General features: G+C 46.0%; 1 protein-coding gene across 2 annotated transcripts; it reads left to right on the forward strand.

The window, feature by feature from the left end:
• Nucleotides 1-785: 785 nt before the first annotated feature.
• Nucleotides 786-16,905, forward strand: ZC3H11A (zinc finger CCCH-type containing 11A). 2 transcript variants are annotated; one of them, XM_048327929.1, is made up of 18 exons: nucleotides 786-824; nucleotides 4,584-4,636; nucleotides 5,804-5,993; nucleotides 6,206-6,325; nucleotides 7,068-7,191; nucleotides 7,522-7,719; nucleotides 7,932-8,048; nucleotides 8,533-8,613; nucleotides 8,877-8,987; nucleotides 9,313-9,375; nucleotides 9,556-9,657; nucleotides 9,872-9,937; nucleotides 10,541-11,035; nucleotides 11,954-12,027; nucleotides 12,688-12,994; nucleotides 13,673-13,824; nucleotides 14,536-14,603; nucleotides 15,748-16,905. In XM_048327929.1, exons 3-18 carry the CDS (start codon nucleotides 5,940-5,942, stop codon nucleotides 16,010-16,012), a joined length of 2,397 nt encoding a protein of 798 aa, XP_048183886.1. In that variant the 5' UTR covers nucleotides 786-824; nucleotides 4,584-4,636; nucleotides 5,804-5,939; the 3' UTR covers nucleotides 16,013-16,905. The 2 variants fall into 2 exon arrangements, with proteins under 2 accessions (XP_048183886.1, XP_048183888.1); XM_048327931.1 differs by lacking the exon at nucleotides 786-824 and having other exon boundaries at nucleotides 1,048-4,636; nucleotides 8,533-8,610.
• Nucleotides 16,906-17,045: the final 140 nt, after the last annotated feature.

The following is a 17,045-nucleotide window of genomic DNA, read 5'->3' on the forward strand; positions in this document are numbered from 1 at the left end:
CCCACAGCTCTTAAATAAACACAATAAACACAACAGCCACAATTCCTCTATTTTTTTTCTTTTTCTTTTTTTTTGTGAACATAATCCGGGCTGGATGCCAAAAAAAAAAAAAAAAAAAAAAAAAAGCCAAAAAACCCGGGTTGAAAACTCAAAATATCTTCCAGTTGGGAATTCACATCCCCTCAGGAGCGTGAGGGAGGGGATGGCACCTCAGGGGCTGAGGGCAGGGGGGCTCTGGCAGGGAGTGGGGACCATTCTTGGGACATCAGGGGGAATTTCCTCATGGAAAGGGTGGCCAGGCTTTGGAAGGAGCTGCCCAGGGAGGTTTGGAGTCCCCCCATCCCTGGAGGTGACAAGGAAGGACTGGACGCGGCACTCAGTGCTCTGGGCTGTGGGTGACACGGTGGGGATGGCGAACAGGTTGATGATCCTGCAGCCATCCTCCAACCGAAATTCTGCGGGCACAGGGCAGGGTGGAAGGACACGATCCTGTTCGCTTCACGGGGAAATGCTTTTCCCGCTTTTTGAAGCTTTTTGAGGGTTTTTTCCCAAGGGCGGGGAAGCAAAAAACCACAGAAAAACCAGCCCGCCCGCACCACCCCCTCTCCGTTTCCGGGGCCCGCCCGCCTTCTCCCTTCCCATCGGGCGGAAGCCGCCGGCGGTGAAGCCACTTCCGGCCGCCATCTTGGCCGCGGGCCCGCTGAGGCTGCGCGCGCGCCGGGCGCCATCTTTGAGCGGGGCACCGGGGACACGGCGGCGGCGGCGGCGGCCCCGGCGGATCGCGGGGACAGCGCGGCGGCGACACGGCGGCCCCCGGGGGCTCGGTAAAACTCCCTGATCGACCGTAAATAGAGCGCTTCGGAGCCCCGCGGCGGTTGTTGGGAGATGAGGGTGGGGGGGCTCCTGGCTCGGCCCCGGCTCCCCCCGCAAGGGCCCGCAGGCCGCGCGTCCCCCGCCGCGCTCTCCCCACAGCGGGAGCGGGGCGGTGAGGGGACCCCCGGGGTGAGGTGGGGGGAGGTGGAATTAGGGGGATTAGGTGGGAATAAAGCCGGGCTGAGGTGGGTTTCCTGCCCGCGGGGCTTTGGGGAGGGGGGAGCTGCGTGCCCGGGGTGGGCCCGAGGCCTTTCCACGGGGCTCGGCCGCCCCCTCAGATTTGCAATCCCAGCGCAGGTGCTTTATAAATCTCCTTGTTTTCAGGTAAAACCTCGTTCCTTCCTGTTGTAGCAACGCGTCTGAGGGGCATTTCTAATGTAGTCACCTAATTGCTCCTCATTCCCCAAAAGAACTTCATGAGCTGAGTAACTCTGGATGCACCGGGTCTGAATTCCTCCCGTAGGTTGTTAAAACAACGCAATTGGGTGACGTTGTTGGGGGTTTCTTGTTTTTTAAAGGTTGGAGCTGAGAGGTTTCTGCTTTCTGCCGTCGATTTTTGTTGTGGGAACGCCAAAAGGAGGTTTTTTTGTTGTTGTTGCGGTGTGTGGGGCCTCCAGGTTATTCCCAGAATTGCACTCAGGGTCACACTTCCCAAATAAAACCCGGCTTTATTTGGCTGTAAAAAAAAAATAAAAGGAGATCTCCTGGGGAATAAAGGGGTTTGGGGTTGAGTTTGGGCACACCTGAAGCAGAGCAGGTGGGCTGGAGGTGTTGCTGGATATGTCCAGGTGTTCCAGGAGTTCTCCAGGGAAAACTTCCTGGTGGTGTCACTTCCCGGCTCCAATGACACCTTTCCAAGGGGCTGCTTCCAGGGGAAATCGAGTCCCTTTGGGATTTAATAAAACATTCCAGTGAAAAGGAGGATTTATCCCAGGAAATCTCTGCCAGGCCCTGGGGTTGAGCTCAGAAATAGGGAAAAAAAATTGAGTTTATTTTCTTGAATGATTTTCTTCAATTATTCCTGTCTTATCCAGGAGTGGATGTAGCAGCTTCCTTTAGTTTGGGATTGATTCCTGAGGAGGAAAAGCTGGTGGACAGTGAAAAAATGGCTGGAAAGGGAGTTAAAATGTCTAATTCCTGGTGCTCTTCCTTCTTGATAAACGGGGGTGAATCATCAAATGTTGTTGTCAGGAATAAAGGCACAAATGGAGCAGCAGGAAGAGGCTTTTCCAGGGGAATCAGGGGACTTTAAACCCGAGAATTCCCCGCAGGGAGGTTCAAGAAAGCTTCTCTCGGGTGTTTTTATGTATTTTCCCTTCAAAAATATAAAGTTGGTGTTGTTTTTTTGGCCTGGTTTTTCCTGACCCTCAGCTACTGCATTTTTTATTTATTTGACTTTATTTTTTTTTACAAAAAATTGGTTTGAAAATATTCTCCTACAAAATTTGAAATGTGTTCTGGACAAGAAAGGGTTTAAAATTCTCGTTAATTTTAATTAATTCGAGACCTGCTGGGTGCACCAGAGTTACTCATTTTTATTTGGATTTTCATTTTTTTTTGATTGCCACCTTGACACCAGTTTAAAATGCAAGGAAAAAAGAAAAAAAAAAAGGGTTTTAATGAACCTTTTTTATAATTAAATTACCTTGATGGAGTTTAGAACTCTGAGGGTTTTCATTGGGAGGTTTTTTTGTGTGGTTTTTTGGTTGGGGTTTTTTTTTCTGTTGTTGTTCTTTATTTTAAAGCTTTGCTTTATTCCCACTCTTTAAACAAGATTCAGAGTCTGAACAGGAATGTGGGAAAAATGTGGAAGGCAAAATGCTGATGTAGTTCATGAAAGAATTAAATCTGAAGGGATTTTCTTTCCCCCCAGGGTGGTGGATGTAGGAATGTTGCATTTTAGGTGTGTCTGACTGCCTGAGGAAAGGAAATGCCACCTTCCAGACTGGGAATTCCTCCTGATTTGGGTTTGAATTCCTGCTGTCAGCCAGGAATGGCCCCTAATTCCCACGGATTTAAGTGTTGGCTTGAGCAAACTGAAGAATTCAGGCTTGAAATTTAATTTTAACTCCCGACAGCGTTGGGAAAACACCTGGAAAAACGTTGAACTTCCACAAGAAGGAGCTCCAGGAATTTTTAGGAGTAGATTGCCAGGAATCTCCATGACCCCAAGTCCGGTTTTGAAGGTCCAAAGTGAATTAACCCCGTGGAGATGGAAGAAGGGGAGGAAACCCTGCACTTAATTCCTGTTTTATTCCCTTTGTCAAGCAGTCAAAAAAAACCCCCCAACCCAGTCACTAATACAAGAACCCAACTTTTCCTCTCTTTATTTTAGATTTGGGAAAATTCCCTGCCAAAAAAAAAAAAAAATCCTGGGAAAATTCACTAGTGTTTGTGTGAGTAAAAGGTTCCAAGCATTTATTCTTAACCTGTAAAGAACAATTTCACTGAGTTTTGTCCCCCCCCCCCTAAAGAGTCAGAAATCCTTTGCACAGAAATGTGAGAGGGGTAAATTTACTTTTATTTGGATTTTAGCTGGTCTGGTTGCAGGTGTGGAAAAGAAACCCAAAAATGTGATTTTTTTTTTTTTAAAAATAAGAATATCCAAAAGAAATGTGTGATTTCACATTCAAAAAATGCCCAATAAACCCATTTTTTGGTGGCACCAAAAACCCAAGCAGCTGCTGAATCAGATCCAAACCATTGGATAATGATGGATAAATGGATTAGGGAACAGCACACGATGCCAAAATTGTAAGATTTGATGGAAAACCAACGAATTCCCAATCCAAATTCCCAATCCGTGCAGCCATGCCGCTCCCAAAGCAACTCCCTGCTTTCCCAGAGCTTGCTGCATCCCTGAGCTGCTCCCTGCTTTTCCTTGGATGCACTTCCTGATGAGGGCAGAGCCGTTCCCGGGGGATGGATGGGTGTGGATGGATGTGTTTGTCCCTCGTGCTGTCAGTGTGTCCCCACATTGCCTCTCACAATCATCACCTTGACCTCACCTCGTCCAAAATTACGGAAATAATCTCATTTTTCTGCCCAGTTTTCTCCCAAATGAGAGACTTTGCCTGCAGTTTGATGTGGGAAATGGGCTAAAATCGCTGATTTTTTGCTGGTTTTCTCCCTGACTTTGCTATCCCTCCCTCTTTTGGGGTGTGTATAAACACATCTGTGGGTTTATACACACGATTATTTGGGGGGGGGCGGTTTGCTGTACAGGTCATAAAGACGGGGGAAGGTTTTTGTGTTTTCTTAATAGGTGAAGAAATCTTGGAAGACCCGAAATTGCAACTTACTGAATTAAATAATTAAAAAAAAAAAAAAAATTAAAAAAAAAAAAAAATTAGAAATTCCCCAGCTGTGGAAGATGGAGCCTCATTTTTGCAGCCACTTTGAATCCCGAGTTCATCTTTAAAAAAGGCGCTGGGGCTTTTTAAAAATTTTTTTTGTTGGTTCTTTTTTTATGGTTCTTTTTGGTTTTTATTTTTTTGGTTTTTTTTGGAAGAGCTAAAATATCCCTGGCTGTCTCCAGTGTGACAGTATTCCAATGGACTTGATTCCTCCATTAGTTTGTCAGATTGTTTTAAGAGCACCTCAGAGTTTGGAATTGTGGAATTGTTGGCTGAGAGGTTCCCTTGGAATTGTGAGGAGGAAAATTCTGTCTGCCCCTTTGTTATTCATTCACGGACTCCTTCGGCCTACAGGAGAAGGGAACTGCATGGCTGGGAAGATCAAAGCCTGTGCTGAACGTGGCCAGGTGGGTGAGCCCCAGAAATCCTCTGGGATTGGGAAAAAATCCGGGATGTAGCGCTTGGATTCCATGGAAATGATCAGTGAGCTGTTAAAATCGATTAATGGTGGTATTTCCAATTAATGTTGTTGAGATGTCATCAAAATGTGAAGGCTCGGTGTTGAGCTGTGATGTTATGATGTGATTATTATTAATACCTAACGATTAAAGTTTAATTTCAGATGGGAAATCATCGATTATATTAATCATAGAACATGGAATAATACATGATCATAATAAAATGTTGTCATGTCGTTGAGAACTCAGAATTACAATCAGGTTTTTTTTTTTTAACCTTGGGTCACACCCTAAAATTAAAGTTTGATTTCCAGCGGGAAATAAGAAGTGATATTAATAATATAACGTGAAACAAGATGTGAAAATAACACAATATTATCGTATCATTGATGGCTCAAAATTGCACCCAATTTTTGAAGAAATTGGGTCACACCCTAAAATTAAAGTTGAATTTCAAATGGGAAATAATAGGTGATAGTATAATATCATCATGTCATTGATAACTCAGAATGACACCCAATTTTTGAAGAAATTGGGTCACTTTTGGGTCACACCTTAAAGTTTAATTTCAAATGGGAGATAATACATTAATAATATAGTAGGAAATAATATGTGATAATAATAGAATGTTATCATATTATTGAGAACTCGAAATTACACCCAATTTTTGAAGAAATTGGGTTGCTTTTGGGTCACACCCTAAAATTAAAGTTTCATTTCAAGTAAGAAATAAGAGATGATATTAATAATGCAAAATGTGAAATAATAGATGATAATAATCAAATATTACTATATCATTGGTAACTCAGAATGACACCCAATTTTTGAAGAAGTGGCTCTATTTTGGGTCACACCCTAAGTTTTTTCTACCTCAAGACACACAACTGTTATTAAGGTCACGGCATCGAATTTGTGCAGACAAAATTCCTGCAGTTTTGGACAAATCTGACCAAAAATCTCTCTGCATTTCCCATTTTAAAAACAGAATTGCAGACAAATTCGGCTTCGTTTTTGTGCCCAGCTGATTTCCAGTCATTGCCTCCCTCCAAAGATGAATTTGATAAATAGGAAACAACTCTAAAACCAATCATTTTTGTGCATGATCCCTTTCTTTAGGGTTACTTTTAAAAAGAAGCTTTCACTGCTAAACCAGGAGAAGCCTTTGAGTGCCAGGAAGCGAAGCCAATTCTTGCCCAGGCTGGAGGAAGACCCTGAGAGCAAAACCCTGAGCTTTTCCAAGGATTTCTGCAGCATGTCCAACCACGGAGACGACTGCTACTTCTTCTTCTATTCCACGTGCAACAAGGTGAGTCTGGATCGAATTCCCTTCGCAATTCTTTCATTCCCATCTCCTCCTTCTCAATCCAGGAGCGCCAAGAATGCGATGAAACAAATTCCTCTTAATTAATTAATTCATTAATTCATTACTCCGCTCCCAGCCCTTAAAAAGGGGGATTTTTTTAAAGCTGTGTGCTTTTCCCATCCCTGGTTTTGTTGCTGATTTCCCGTGGATTTCAGGGAGACAGCTGTGCCTTCCGCCACTGTGAGGCCGCCCTGGGAAGCGAGACCGTCTGCACCCTGTGGCAGGAGGGGCGTTGCTTCAGGAATGTCTGCAGGTTCAGGCACATGGAAATCGACGTGAGTGTTCCCTAAAAAAATAACCTCTCCTCATCCCAAAACCTCGACAGCACTTCCCAGGGATTTTGGGAGGGATGAGGAGGGGATAACTGTGCTTTTCCATCAGAGATTTAGAGGGATTTGGGTTGCTAGGAGGGAGGTGGAGGAGGGGGGAAAAAAAAAAATCCATTTTTAAGGTGTTTCCCGGCAGGAAATGTTGGTGTGAAGTGCTGTTATTCCCAAAATTTTTGCCAGAGCGACCACGTGGATCCCACTGCTTAAATGGGGTGGGAAACAGGTTATTCCTGAGAGCTGGAAAATGGCCCTGTCAGGGCTCTTCTGCCTTGAATTTCTCCACAAAACTTTATCGTGACCTTTTGGAATTGTACAGAAAAAAGATGGGAGCTCTGAAAAGAAGCTCTGAAAGATAAATTCAGGTTGATTTCACCAGCAGTTGAAATCTGAACATGGAAATATTTCCCTGTGAATAATCCCATTCTTTTGGATTTTGCATTAATTTAATCCTGAATTTCTGTGTGACAGTCTCCTGTCTTCTCCACCTGAACAACAACAAAGCAAATCCAGATAATACCCAGTTTTTCCAGCCTAGAAAACCTCCTTTCTAAGCCCTAAAATACTTCCAGTGAGAAGCTGCCCTCTGCAATGACATTTCACCCCTTCCCTGTGGCCTGTTGGGAACCTGAGTCTGTTTGTAGATCCAAGGCAGAATTCCCTGAGCTTGGATTTGGGATTTTTCCCTCAGAAAAAGAGGAGTGAGATCGCTTGTTACTGGGAGAACCAGCCAGGAGGCTGCCAGAAGCACAACTGTGCTTTCCACCACACCAAGGGACGTTACGTGGACGGGCTCTTCCTACCCCCGAGCAAAAGTGAGTTTTTCACCTCCTTTCTTCTTGAAATATTCATGAATTAATGGTGGATATTCCTTAAAATGATGTGGAGGCTCAAGGAGCTGGTGGCTTCTGGCTGAAGGAGAGGTTTGCAGTCACAGGAATGGAGTGAAATTCGGAGTTTGGAATTTTTATGCCGCTCTGTGCTTTGTGATTTTTGCTTTTTAAAGTTCCTTTCCTCCTCTCTCCTTTGATCCCTTTCTGGCTGGGGAATAAGGAACCGGATCTGGGTGTGTTTTCTTATCAAATCTACAACGTTTGGGGTCAAAGTTTGGAATTTCTGAGTCAGGTTTGATTTTGCTGTTCCAGCCACTCTTCCAAGTCCCCCCGAGGCTGCGGAGGACGAGGTGAAAATGGTGCAGATGCAGCAGAACAAACTCTCTGTGCAGTCCAACCCTTCCCCACAGCTCAGGGGGGTGATGAAAGTGGAAAACTCCGAGAATGTCCCGAGTCCCACCCATCCCCCAGTCGTCATCAACGCTGCAGATGATGATGAAGATGATGATGGTGAGAAATCTTGAATTATTTAGAACGTTCCTGCTTTAAATCAAAACAGAAATCGCAAAATGTGTGGATTTTGCAGTGGTTTAAGCCACAGAGAAGAGCTCCTGAATGTTTTTATGGATTGAAATATTGGGTGAACCATCTGAAAATGAAAAATCTTGGCTAAATCCCTGCTCCAGAAGTGAATTAATTTGGAGTTTCATTTTCCCTTCCAGACCAGCTTTCTGAAGAAGGAGAAGAAACCAAAACCCCAGTCCAGCCACCAACCACAGAAACCCACAATGGGCTGAGGGTGATTTCCACCAGGAAATCCAATTCCAGTGCAAAGCAAGGTATTCCAAGAGCTGCAGGAGGAGGGATTGGGAGGAAGATTGGACAATGAAAAGCAAAATATTCCTAAAATACAACAGAACTCAGGAATGCTGAATGGAATCCGGGAGTTCATTCCCACCTGATCGTGTTCCCCAAGCAGGGAAAATCCTTCTGGCTTGGTTTTGTGGGACAAAATAGAGTTTAAGTGGAGTTTAAAGAGTTTAAGTGGAGTTTAAAGAGTTTAAGTGGAGTTTAGATGTCTGCAGATGTCCCTTCAGGCACTGTGGAAATCCCTATCCAAGTGATAAAGGAATCTTTAATCCCTCTCCATGAATTAGTGCTTAAAAGTGTGGATTTTCCCCTGGAGGGTGAAAAAAAGGTGTGAGTTTTCCAAAATCCCAACTGTTCTGGGGGTTTTTAACTGCTGGGGAGTGTTGACAGGGTTTATCCCAAATACTTTGGGAAGAATTGACCTCAAGTTCCTGAATTACTCTCTGCTTCCAGATGACAACTTAAATTTCGGGATAAAAACCCTGGAAGAGATCAAACTGAAGAAACTCAAGGAAAAAGCCAAAAAACAAGGTGGTGAGTTAATATCCTTAATATCCCTCCTTTCTTATCCGTCTGCCTTCTGTTCATCCTTGGCTTTAATCCTGATTTTCCTTGGATAATTTGCAAGAGAAAGAATTTTTTTTTGGCACTCTCGGGAGCTCCTGCAGGGACAGCCTTCCATGTTTTTTGAGGGGGGGGCTTACTCTGGCCTGTTTTCCCAGTCCTGCTTGGAATTCCAAGGGCAAATCCAAGGGAAATTGCTAAATATCCTGATTTTTCCATGTTTTTCCATGCAGAAGGTCCTTCAGGAGTGGCTGTGGATCCCCTCCAAGCCCGGAGCATTCCTGTGCCGGAGAAGGAAAACGTCCGGACTGTGCTGAGAACTGTGACCCTCTCCTCAAAGGAAGGTAATCCCAAATCCCAAAATTCCCATTCCACAGCTCCTAACCCAAATTATTGATCATTAGGATAATTCACACATGTGGTGCTGCCTTTTCCTGATTTGAATTTCCAAGGCTGTGGTTGTGTTGGAAAAGTTTGGCATTTGTAGGTGCTGGATTTGTTTGGAATTAAAGCTCAGGAAGTTTTATCACTGAAACCATTTCTCCTCCCAGTCCTTCTTTCAGTTCCTGTGGTTTGGCTGCCAGAAAATGTCATTTTTTGGGATAAGAGCTGGAATTGGGATGGTTTTCCTGATTTTCTGTGCACTGAAGAGATCCTTCTTTATTTTAGGGGAGGACCCTGTGATCCAGCTGAATCTTCCTGACAGACTGGGAAAAAGGAAAACCCTCATGGGTGAGAGCTTTTTGTGAAGTACTGACAGCAGAAACAGCAAATTCTCTTAGCAACCAAACACCACAAATATTTTAAAAATAAAATCGACCTGGGAGGATTCAGATTCCTGGGGGATTGTTCTTAAACCCTCCCACAGAGGAATAATTCTGAAAGAATTTCTCATTTTGTGTCTTTCTGAAGCTGGGAAAACTTTCCTTCCCCTGAGGAGGAACGTTGCTGACAGGCTGGGGAGGAAGGCAGAGCTGCAGGGAAATGCTGACAAGGCCCCAAAGAGAGGCACAGGTACCAAACACTCCTGGATTTCCCACCTGGAATTTCTCTCCAGGTTTTCTGTTGGGATTTTCTGTTCCTCCTTTCTCCTTACGGTTCTTTTTGCACCTTGGTTTGAGGGCCCATGGTCCCTCTGAATCCTGCTGAGGTTCTCTCCTGTCTCGTTTCCCACACAAAATTGGGATTTCTGCCACTTTTTTAACTTTTCCTGGTTGGTTTTTTTTAGTTCAAGTCCTCAAGTCCCTGAAGGAGAGGCTGGGGCTGCCCTCTGAGCAGAGCAGCACAGAGACAGGTAAAAATTGGATTTGGAATATTCCTTCCTTTTTTTGTTTTCTTCCCAAGATCTCCCATGCAACCTTAAATTGTTAATTTTAGAGGATAACTGGCTCTGCTTTTCCAAATCCAAGTGGTTTAAAGGAGGGAGAGAACTTTATTGTTAAGGGAATTGGGATTGTTCATCCTGGAGAGGAGAAGTTTTGGGGTGATCTCATTGTGGCCTGAAGGGAGCCTGCAGGAAAGGTGGGGAGGGAATATTTCCAAGGCATGGAGTGCCAGGACAAGGGGAATGGCTTCACACTGATGGGGAATAGGTTTAGATGGGATATTGGGATGGAATTGTTCCCTGGGAGGGTGGGGAGGAGCTGAGATGGAATTCCCAGAGAAGCTGTGGCTGTCCCTGGATTCCTGGCAGTGTCCACGGCCGGGTTGGAGCGCCCTGGGATAGTGAAAGGGGTCCCTGGATGATCCTTAAGGTCCTTCCCACCCAAGGCTACACTGAGAGCCCTCAATCCCAAATTCCCTCAGTGCTGGGAGAAATTTTGGAGACTTTTCCCAAAATCCTTGGACTCCCTTTAACTGCTGCTTCTTGCCGGCTTTGATTTTTTGCTGAATACAGACAAAGCTGCCAAACCCATCGAGGAGATCCGGGTGAAAACCCTGGAGGAAATCCGTCTGGAAAGAGCCAACCAGAGGCGAGGGGAACCCCCAGCCAAAATCCCAGGAGAAGGCAGGAAAACAGAAGATCCCAACCCCGGAGCCAGATCCTCCCCGGCCGTCCGCATCAAATCCCTGGCGGGAGCCCTGGCAGAGAAAAACCACAAGAGGCTGGGAGAAGAGAAGGAAAAACCCGAGGAATTCTCCAGCAAAGCCAAAGCTGAGGCTGATCCTGGGAAACAGAACATTCCTGCCCCAGCTGCGGTGGGAAGGGTGCAGCTGGCAGAGCCGGGAAGAGCCAAAGCGGCCGGAGAAGTGCGGATCAAAACCTTGGAGGAGATCAAGAGGGAGAAAGCCCTGAGGATGCAGCAGAGTGGGGAGAACGTTCCTGCTCCTCCTGCCCCGCCCGAGCCAGCCCTGAGGGGCAGGAAACTGCTCCGGGTCACCAAGGTCATAGGTGAGGAGGGAGCTGCTTCCCCTTGGCAGCAAATCCCAATTTACTCAGGAATCGCTTGGAGCTTTCCTTCCGCGGGCGCTTGAAAAGTTTCAGGCTCCAGAGTTGGAAGGATCATGAATTCCATGAATTTGTGTGTTTCCCACTGGAAAATTCATTCCTTGAGGAGCTTTCAGGCTTCAGATTTAAAAGGATCACGGGATTTTCCATGAATTCCATGAATTTCTGTGTTTCCCACTGGAAAATTGATTCCTTGAGGAGCTTTCAGGCTCCAGATTTAAAAGGATCATGGGATTTTCCATGAATTCCATGAATTTTGTGTGTTTCCCACTGGAAAATTCATTCCTTGAGGGGGTTTCAGGCTCCAGAGTTGGAAGGATCGTGAATTTTCCATGAATTTCTGTGTTTCCCATTGGAAAATTGATTCCTGGAGGAGCTTTCAGGCTCCAGAGTTGGAAGGATCACGGGATTCTCCATGAATTTCCGTGTGTTTTCCACTGGAAAATTCATTCCTTGAGGAGCTTTCAGGCTTCAGATTTAAAAGGATCATGGGATTTTCCATGAAATCCATGAATTTTGTGTGTTTTCCACTGGAAAATTCACTCCTTAAGGAGTTTCATAGTGTCATTCCCACCTTGCTTTTTTCTGGCCTGGCTTTGTGGGGTCTTCCCTGTGCTGGAATCCATTCCATTCCTCTTTGGAATATTTTTTGGGAAGGGTTTCTCAACTCCTGACCACGAGGGCATTAAAAATCTCCTCGTTAAGATGCTTGAATCCATGGAAAAAGAGATGATGGCGCTGAGGCAGAGAGAAAATCCTGCAGGAATTGCTTCCTGTTATTAAAAATAGGGAAATAAAACCCCCCCAAGGTGATTTATTTCTACTCTGGACCAATTTTTTTATGTTTTCCTTGGTTTAAAGCACCTGGAAGAGAAGAAAAAATGATTGTGGAGCTGAACAAACCTTCCCCCAAAGGAGTCTCTGCACCTGCTGAGGTGAGTCTGAACAGGTTTAGAATAAAACCCTCAAATTCTGATCAATTTGGGCGTAAAATGACACATTTCCCAAATAATTTTGGCACGTTTTGTTTCCTATTCTTTACTTTTTCCCACTTTTCCTCATTTGGGAATTCATTAAATGCTGTCGGTTTGATCAGTAAAATTCCCAGAAAGCACATCCCCCCTTTAGAATTAATTAAGTACTTAATTTGAACTCATTAATCTGATTATACCTGACAATGAATAAGAACCACAGGTGGGGAAAATATTTTTGCTTTCAGTGATTTTTCCCTGGCAAACTTTTAAAATCCCCAACTGAATATTTTAATCCCAAAAATTGGAATTTTGGAGGAAATCAGGCTCTGGGGGGGAGGAGGAGCTTGGATGACTTTACATTCCCTAAAATCACTGGATAGGCTCCAGCCAGAGCCTCCTGCTCCATTAAAACTTGGGGTTTTTTTGGGAATTGCAGTTTCAAAACTGCATTTTCATGGCAGGGATCTCATTTTATGCCAAAAAAAGACTGGATTTCCACCGTGCCCCGTGGAGCCATTTCGGAGGGATTGCCCCTCAAAATTCCTTAATGAATCCACAGATTTTTATCCCTAGATTTTTATCCTAATAACCCTCCTGGGATCTTTTTTTCCCCCTTCTCAGAATGCAGGGAATTCTGGAGTTCAGGTGAAGAGCCTGGAGGAAATCATGTGGGAGAAGCGTCAGCTGAAGCAGCGCCAGGAGGAGAAACTCCAGAAAGGAGCTGGGCCAATTCCAGCTGAAAAACCCGAAAAAAACAAGGAGAAAACTCCAGGATCAGGGAGCCCCGAATCTGCTGTGGGATCAGCTCATCAGCTGGGCAGGAGGAAAGTGGTGAAATTCCAGGAGGACGGGGTGGGAAACCCGGAGAAGGATCCTGCGGCGTCTCCAGGGAAAAAGGGAGCTCAGGTGCTGGAGAGGAAAGCTAAAAGTAGGTGTTGGGTGTTCCCTCAGGGAATGTTCTGGGAAAAGGGCTTGGGATTTTTGGTGGGAAAACTCAGGGTGAGGTCATTCCCAGCCTGGAATGCCAGGGAATGTGGGCAGCAGGGGAGGGGAGGGGGAGATGTGGAATGCTGGAGTTCCTACCAGATAAGGAGGGTTGGGAATATCTGGAGCAAATCCAGAGAAGGAATTTGCTGAAGGGACTGGAGCTCATTCCCTGTGGAGACAGGGTGGGAATGTTGGGAATGTTCAGGCTGGGGAAGAGAAGGATCCAGGGACACTTCAGAGCTTTTTCCAGGAGATCAAGAAGCTCCAGGAGAGCTGGAGAGGGACTTGGGATGGAGGGACAGGACACAGGGAATGGCTTCCCACTGCCAGAGGGCTGGGCTGGATGGGATATTGGGATGCAATTCCTCCCTGTGGTGCTGGGGAGGGAATGGGGTGGAATTCCCAGAGAATCCATGGCTGCCCCATCCCTGGGAGTGCCCAAGGCCAGGCTGGAGCAGCCTGGGATAGGGAAAAGCATCCCTGGAACACACAGGATGACCCTGGATGATCCTTAAAGTCCCTCCCACCCCAAACCGTCCTGGAATTCTGGGATTCTGAAGCAAACCCGATTTGTTTTTTCACCCCGAGCTGGATCATTCCTCTCTTCCCTTCATTCCAGCCAAATCCAAGGTGTGCCTGAAGCCTCTGGATGGCAAAGCCTCCCCCAAGCAGCCCCTGAAGAGGAAGGGTCCCGAGGGCCACCCCCCGGCCGTGGTGGCAGTGAAACCCCTCAGTGCCACCAGCGGGGACACCAAGGAGCCCTCAGCCAAGGTAAAGCCAAATTCCTGGAAAATTCCGGGAAAAACCTGGAAAACTGGAACCTCCCCAGCTCTCTGGTGCCTTTTAACCCCCCCCGCCCCCCAGAAGTGTCAGGGGAGCAGCACATTCCTGCTTTGGAAGCATCTCCTTCATTATTCCCTGCTGGGATTTGTGAAGGATTTCATCCCTTAAAAGGGAAAAAATTCCTTAAAAAAAAAGAAAGAAAAAAAGGCAGAAAATTCCTCATTTCAGGAATACCCTGGGTTCACTATTTTGGTGAAGCAGCAAAGGAAGAATCTCCTAAAATACTGCATTTTTATGTGGTGACTTTTTGGGGTTTATTTTCAGGGACTTTGGGGTTTCTTCTCAGTGACGTTTTTTCAGGGACTTTGAGGTTTCTTCTCAGGGATTTTTTTAGGATTTCTTCCCAGTGACTTTTTGGGGTTTGGTGACTTTTTGGGAGTTGTTTTCAGGGACTTTGGGGTTTCTTTTCAGTGACTCTGAGGTTTCTTTTTGGTACCTTTGGGGTTTATTTTCAGTCACTTTTTGGGAGCTTTTTTCAGGGACTTTGAGGTTTCTTCTCAGAGATTTTTTTAGGATTTCTTCCCAGTGACTTTTTAGGGTTTGGTGACTTTTTGGGGGTTGTTTTCATTGCCTTTAGGGTTTCTTTTATATACTTATAAAAATTATCCTGCTTTTCCTTCTCCTCCTCTTCCTTCCCAGGCCGTGGCTCCGGCTGCTCCAGAGGACAACCCGGCCTCCATCCCTCGGAGAGAAAATTCCCAGAGCAGGTAACAGCAATCCCAGCTTGTCCTTGTCCTTCCTGATCCCTGGGATCGGATGTGGGGTCGTCCACGTGTGGAAAATCAGAATTTTAAGGAAATTGGTGCCAAAATCCAACAAAACAACAACAAAAGAATTGTTGGAATGAATTCCTGGAGCAGCAGAACTTGTTAAGGGATTTTCTGAAAATGCTGTGCTTGGGCACAGCTTTTGAGTGGCTTTTTGGGATTTCTTTCCAGTCTTTTGGGGTTTTTTTTTCAGGGACTTCAGTGGCTTTTTGGGGTTTTTTTTCACTGACTTCAAGGTTTATTTTCAGAGACTTTTTTAGGATTTCTTCCCAGTGACTTTTTGGGGTTTGTTTTCAGTGCCTTTGGGGTTTCTTTTCAATGACTTTGGGGTTTCTTTCCAGTGACTTTTTTGGGGTTTTTCTCAGTGACTTTTTGGGGTTCTTTCCAGTGACTTTGCAGTTTCTTTTCAGTGACTTTTTGGAGGTTTTTTTCAGTGACTTTGGAGTTTTTCTGGTGACTTTTTGGGGTGTTTTTCAGGGACTGGGGTTTATTTTCAGTGGCTTTTTGGGGGTTGTTTTCAGTGACTTTGGGGTTTCTTCTCAGTGGCTTTTTGGGGTTTCTTTTCAATGACTTTGGGGTTTCTTCTCAGTGGCTTTTTGGGGTTTTTTTTCAGCACTTTTGGGGTTTCTTTTCAGCAACTTAGTTGTTTTTGTCCGGCGACTTTTTTGGGGTTTCTTTTCGGCGCCTTTGGGGTTTCTTTTCGGCGCCTTTGGGGTTTCTTTTCAGTGCCTTTGGGGTTTCTTTCCAGTGACTTTTCGGTGGTTTTTTTCCAGTGATTTTGAGGTTCCTCTTCAGCACCTTTTTGGAGTTCCAGTGCCTTCTTTGAATCTCTTTTAAATGACTTCCTGGGATTTTTTTTTCCAGTGACTTTTTGGGTTTTCTTCTCACCCCTTCTCCCCTCAACTTCCACCTCTATTTCCTCATACCCAAACCCCCAACTGCTCCAGCTCATCCTAAACTTCCCAAACCCTAATCCCAACCTCCCAAATTCCCTCCATCACCACCCCCCATGGGAACATTCACCTGGTAAACCCCACCTAAGGAATATCCCACGCTGATTTTCCCCTTTCCTTGTTTCTCCCAGCCCCGAGCTGCACGTGGGGAGCCAGGCAGATTCCCTGGCACAGTCAGAGGTGTCCGGCTCCTCCTCCTCCTCCCTGGAAGTTCCGGTGAAGCTGCGGCGCCTCAGCTCCGCCAGCTCCTCCAAACCCCCCCTGTCCGTGGAGGACGACTTTGAGAAGCTCATCTGGGAGATCTCAGGAGGAAAACTGGAAGCAGAAATCGACCTGGATCCAGGGAAAGATGAGGATGATCTCCTGCTGGAACTCTCGGAGATGATTGACAGCTGAGATGGGCAGGGTTGGGTTGGTTTTTTTTTTAAAAAAAAAAAACCCAAAAAAAAGACACAACACCAAAAAAAAAAAAAAAGGAAAATTCCTTCCCCCACATCCTGTAAATGTTGTTGGATCCGTGGAGGAGATGCTTTTCCTGGCTCGAAGCACAGTTGGATTGTTAGGAATAGGCAGAATGTGCACTCAGTTATCCCGAAATTCCGGGCCCAGCTGATCCCGAGGCTGTGCCGGCGGCTCCTCCCACACAGCAGAGGACAAAGCACTTGGAATTCTCTTGGGAGGACACAGATCCCATCTCCAGAGCCATCCCAGGATGGGATCAAAGCTCCCCCTCATCCCCCTGCTGGGATTCCCTGGACAGTGAATCCCCAAAAAAGCCTGGAGTTACTATGTCAACTCTGGAATTGACGGATGGACGCTGCCTTTGGACTCGGAATCGAGGGCAATTCGGGAGAGCCGGGCTGGGAGAGGGAGCAGCTGAGCCAGGATTTTGGACCAAACACTGCCAGAGTGAGCCTGACTTGGAATTTCCAGGGGGAATTTTTCCTCATGGCCACCGGGGATCCTGGGATGGGCAACCAAAATTCCCTTGGCTGCCTGCAGGAATTTGGGAAAGCCAGGATTGCTTCAAGTGCCTCTGGTTCCGAGGATCCCTCCCCTGCTGAAGGACTGCAATGAGCCTCCCCCATCCAGCTGGAATCATTTTGGGAGGGAGGAAAAGCACCTGGAAGGTTCTGCCCCCCCCCCCCCCCCCAGCTGTTTCCCTCTTTTCCAGCCCGCTGGAGATGGGATTTGATGGAATCCCCGTGGGGTTTTTTTTGTGTAAATATTTTATTCTTCCATTTTATATTTGTATGATTGTATTTAAGGGATTAAAGGTAGGCTGCTCACGCTCGTGTCTGTGCAGATCCCTCTGCTTTGCCGTGCTTTGTTTAAGGAATGGGATTCAACAGAGTGTTAATTACCAATTAATGAGGCCCAGCAGGAGCGGTGCAGTCGTCCCTCTGTGCTGGACAAGAGCAAGAAAAAA

The sequence above is a fragment of the Corvus hawaiiensis genome, chromosome 24 (assembly GCF_020740725.1).
Source record: "Corvus hawaiiensis isolate bCorHaw1 chromosome 24, bCorHaw1.pri.cur, whole genome shotgun sequence".
Classification (NCBI taxonomy): Eukaryota; Metazoa; Chordata; class Aves; order Passeriformes; family Corvidae; genus Corvus; species Corvus hawaiiensis.

What these genes read in the sequence shown, in the direction of transcription:
- ZC3H11A (XM_048327929.1), top strand. Translation starts at nt 5,940, where the DNA reads ATGTCCAACCACGGAGACGACTGCTACTTCTTCTTCTATTCCACGTGC. An exon ending in TCTATTCCACGTGCAACAAG is followed by an intron (nt 5,994 to 6,205) that starts GTGAGTCTGGAT and finishes CGTGGATTTCAG; the next exon opens with GGAGACAGCTGTGCCTTCCG. An exon ending in CTTCCTACCCCCGAGCAAAA is followed by an intron (nt 7,192 to 7,521) that starts GTGAGTTTTTCA and finishes TTGCTGTTCCAG; the next exon opens with CCACTCTTCCAAGTCCCCCC.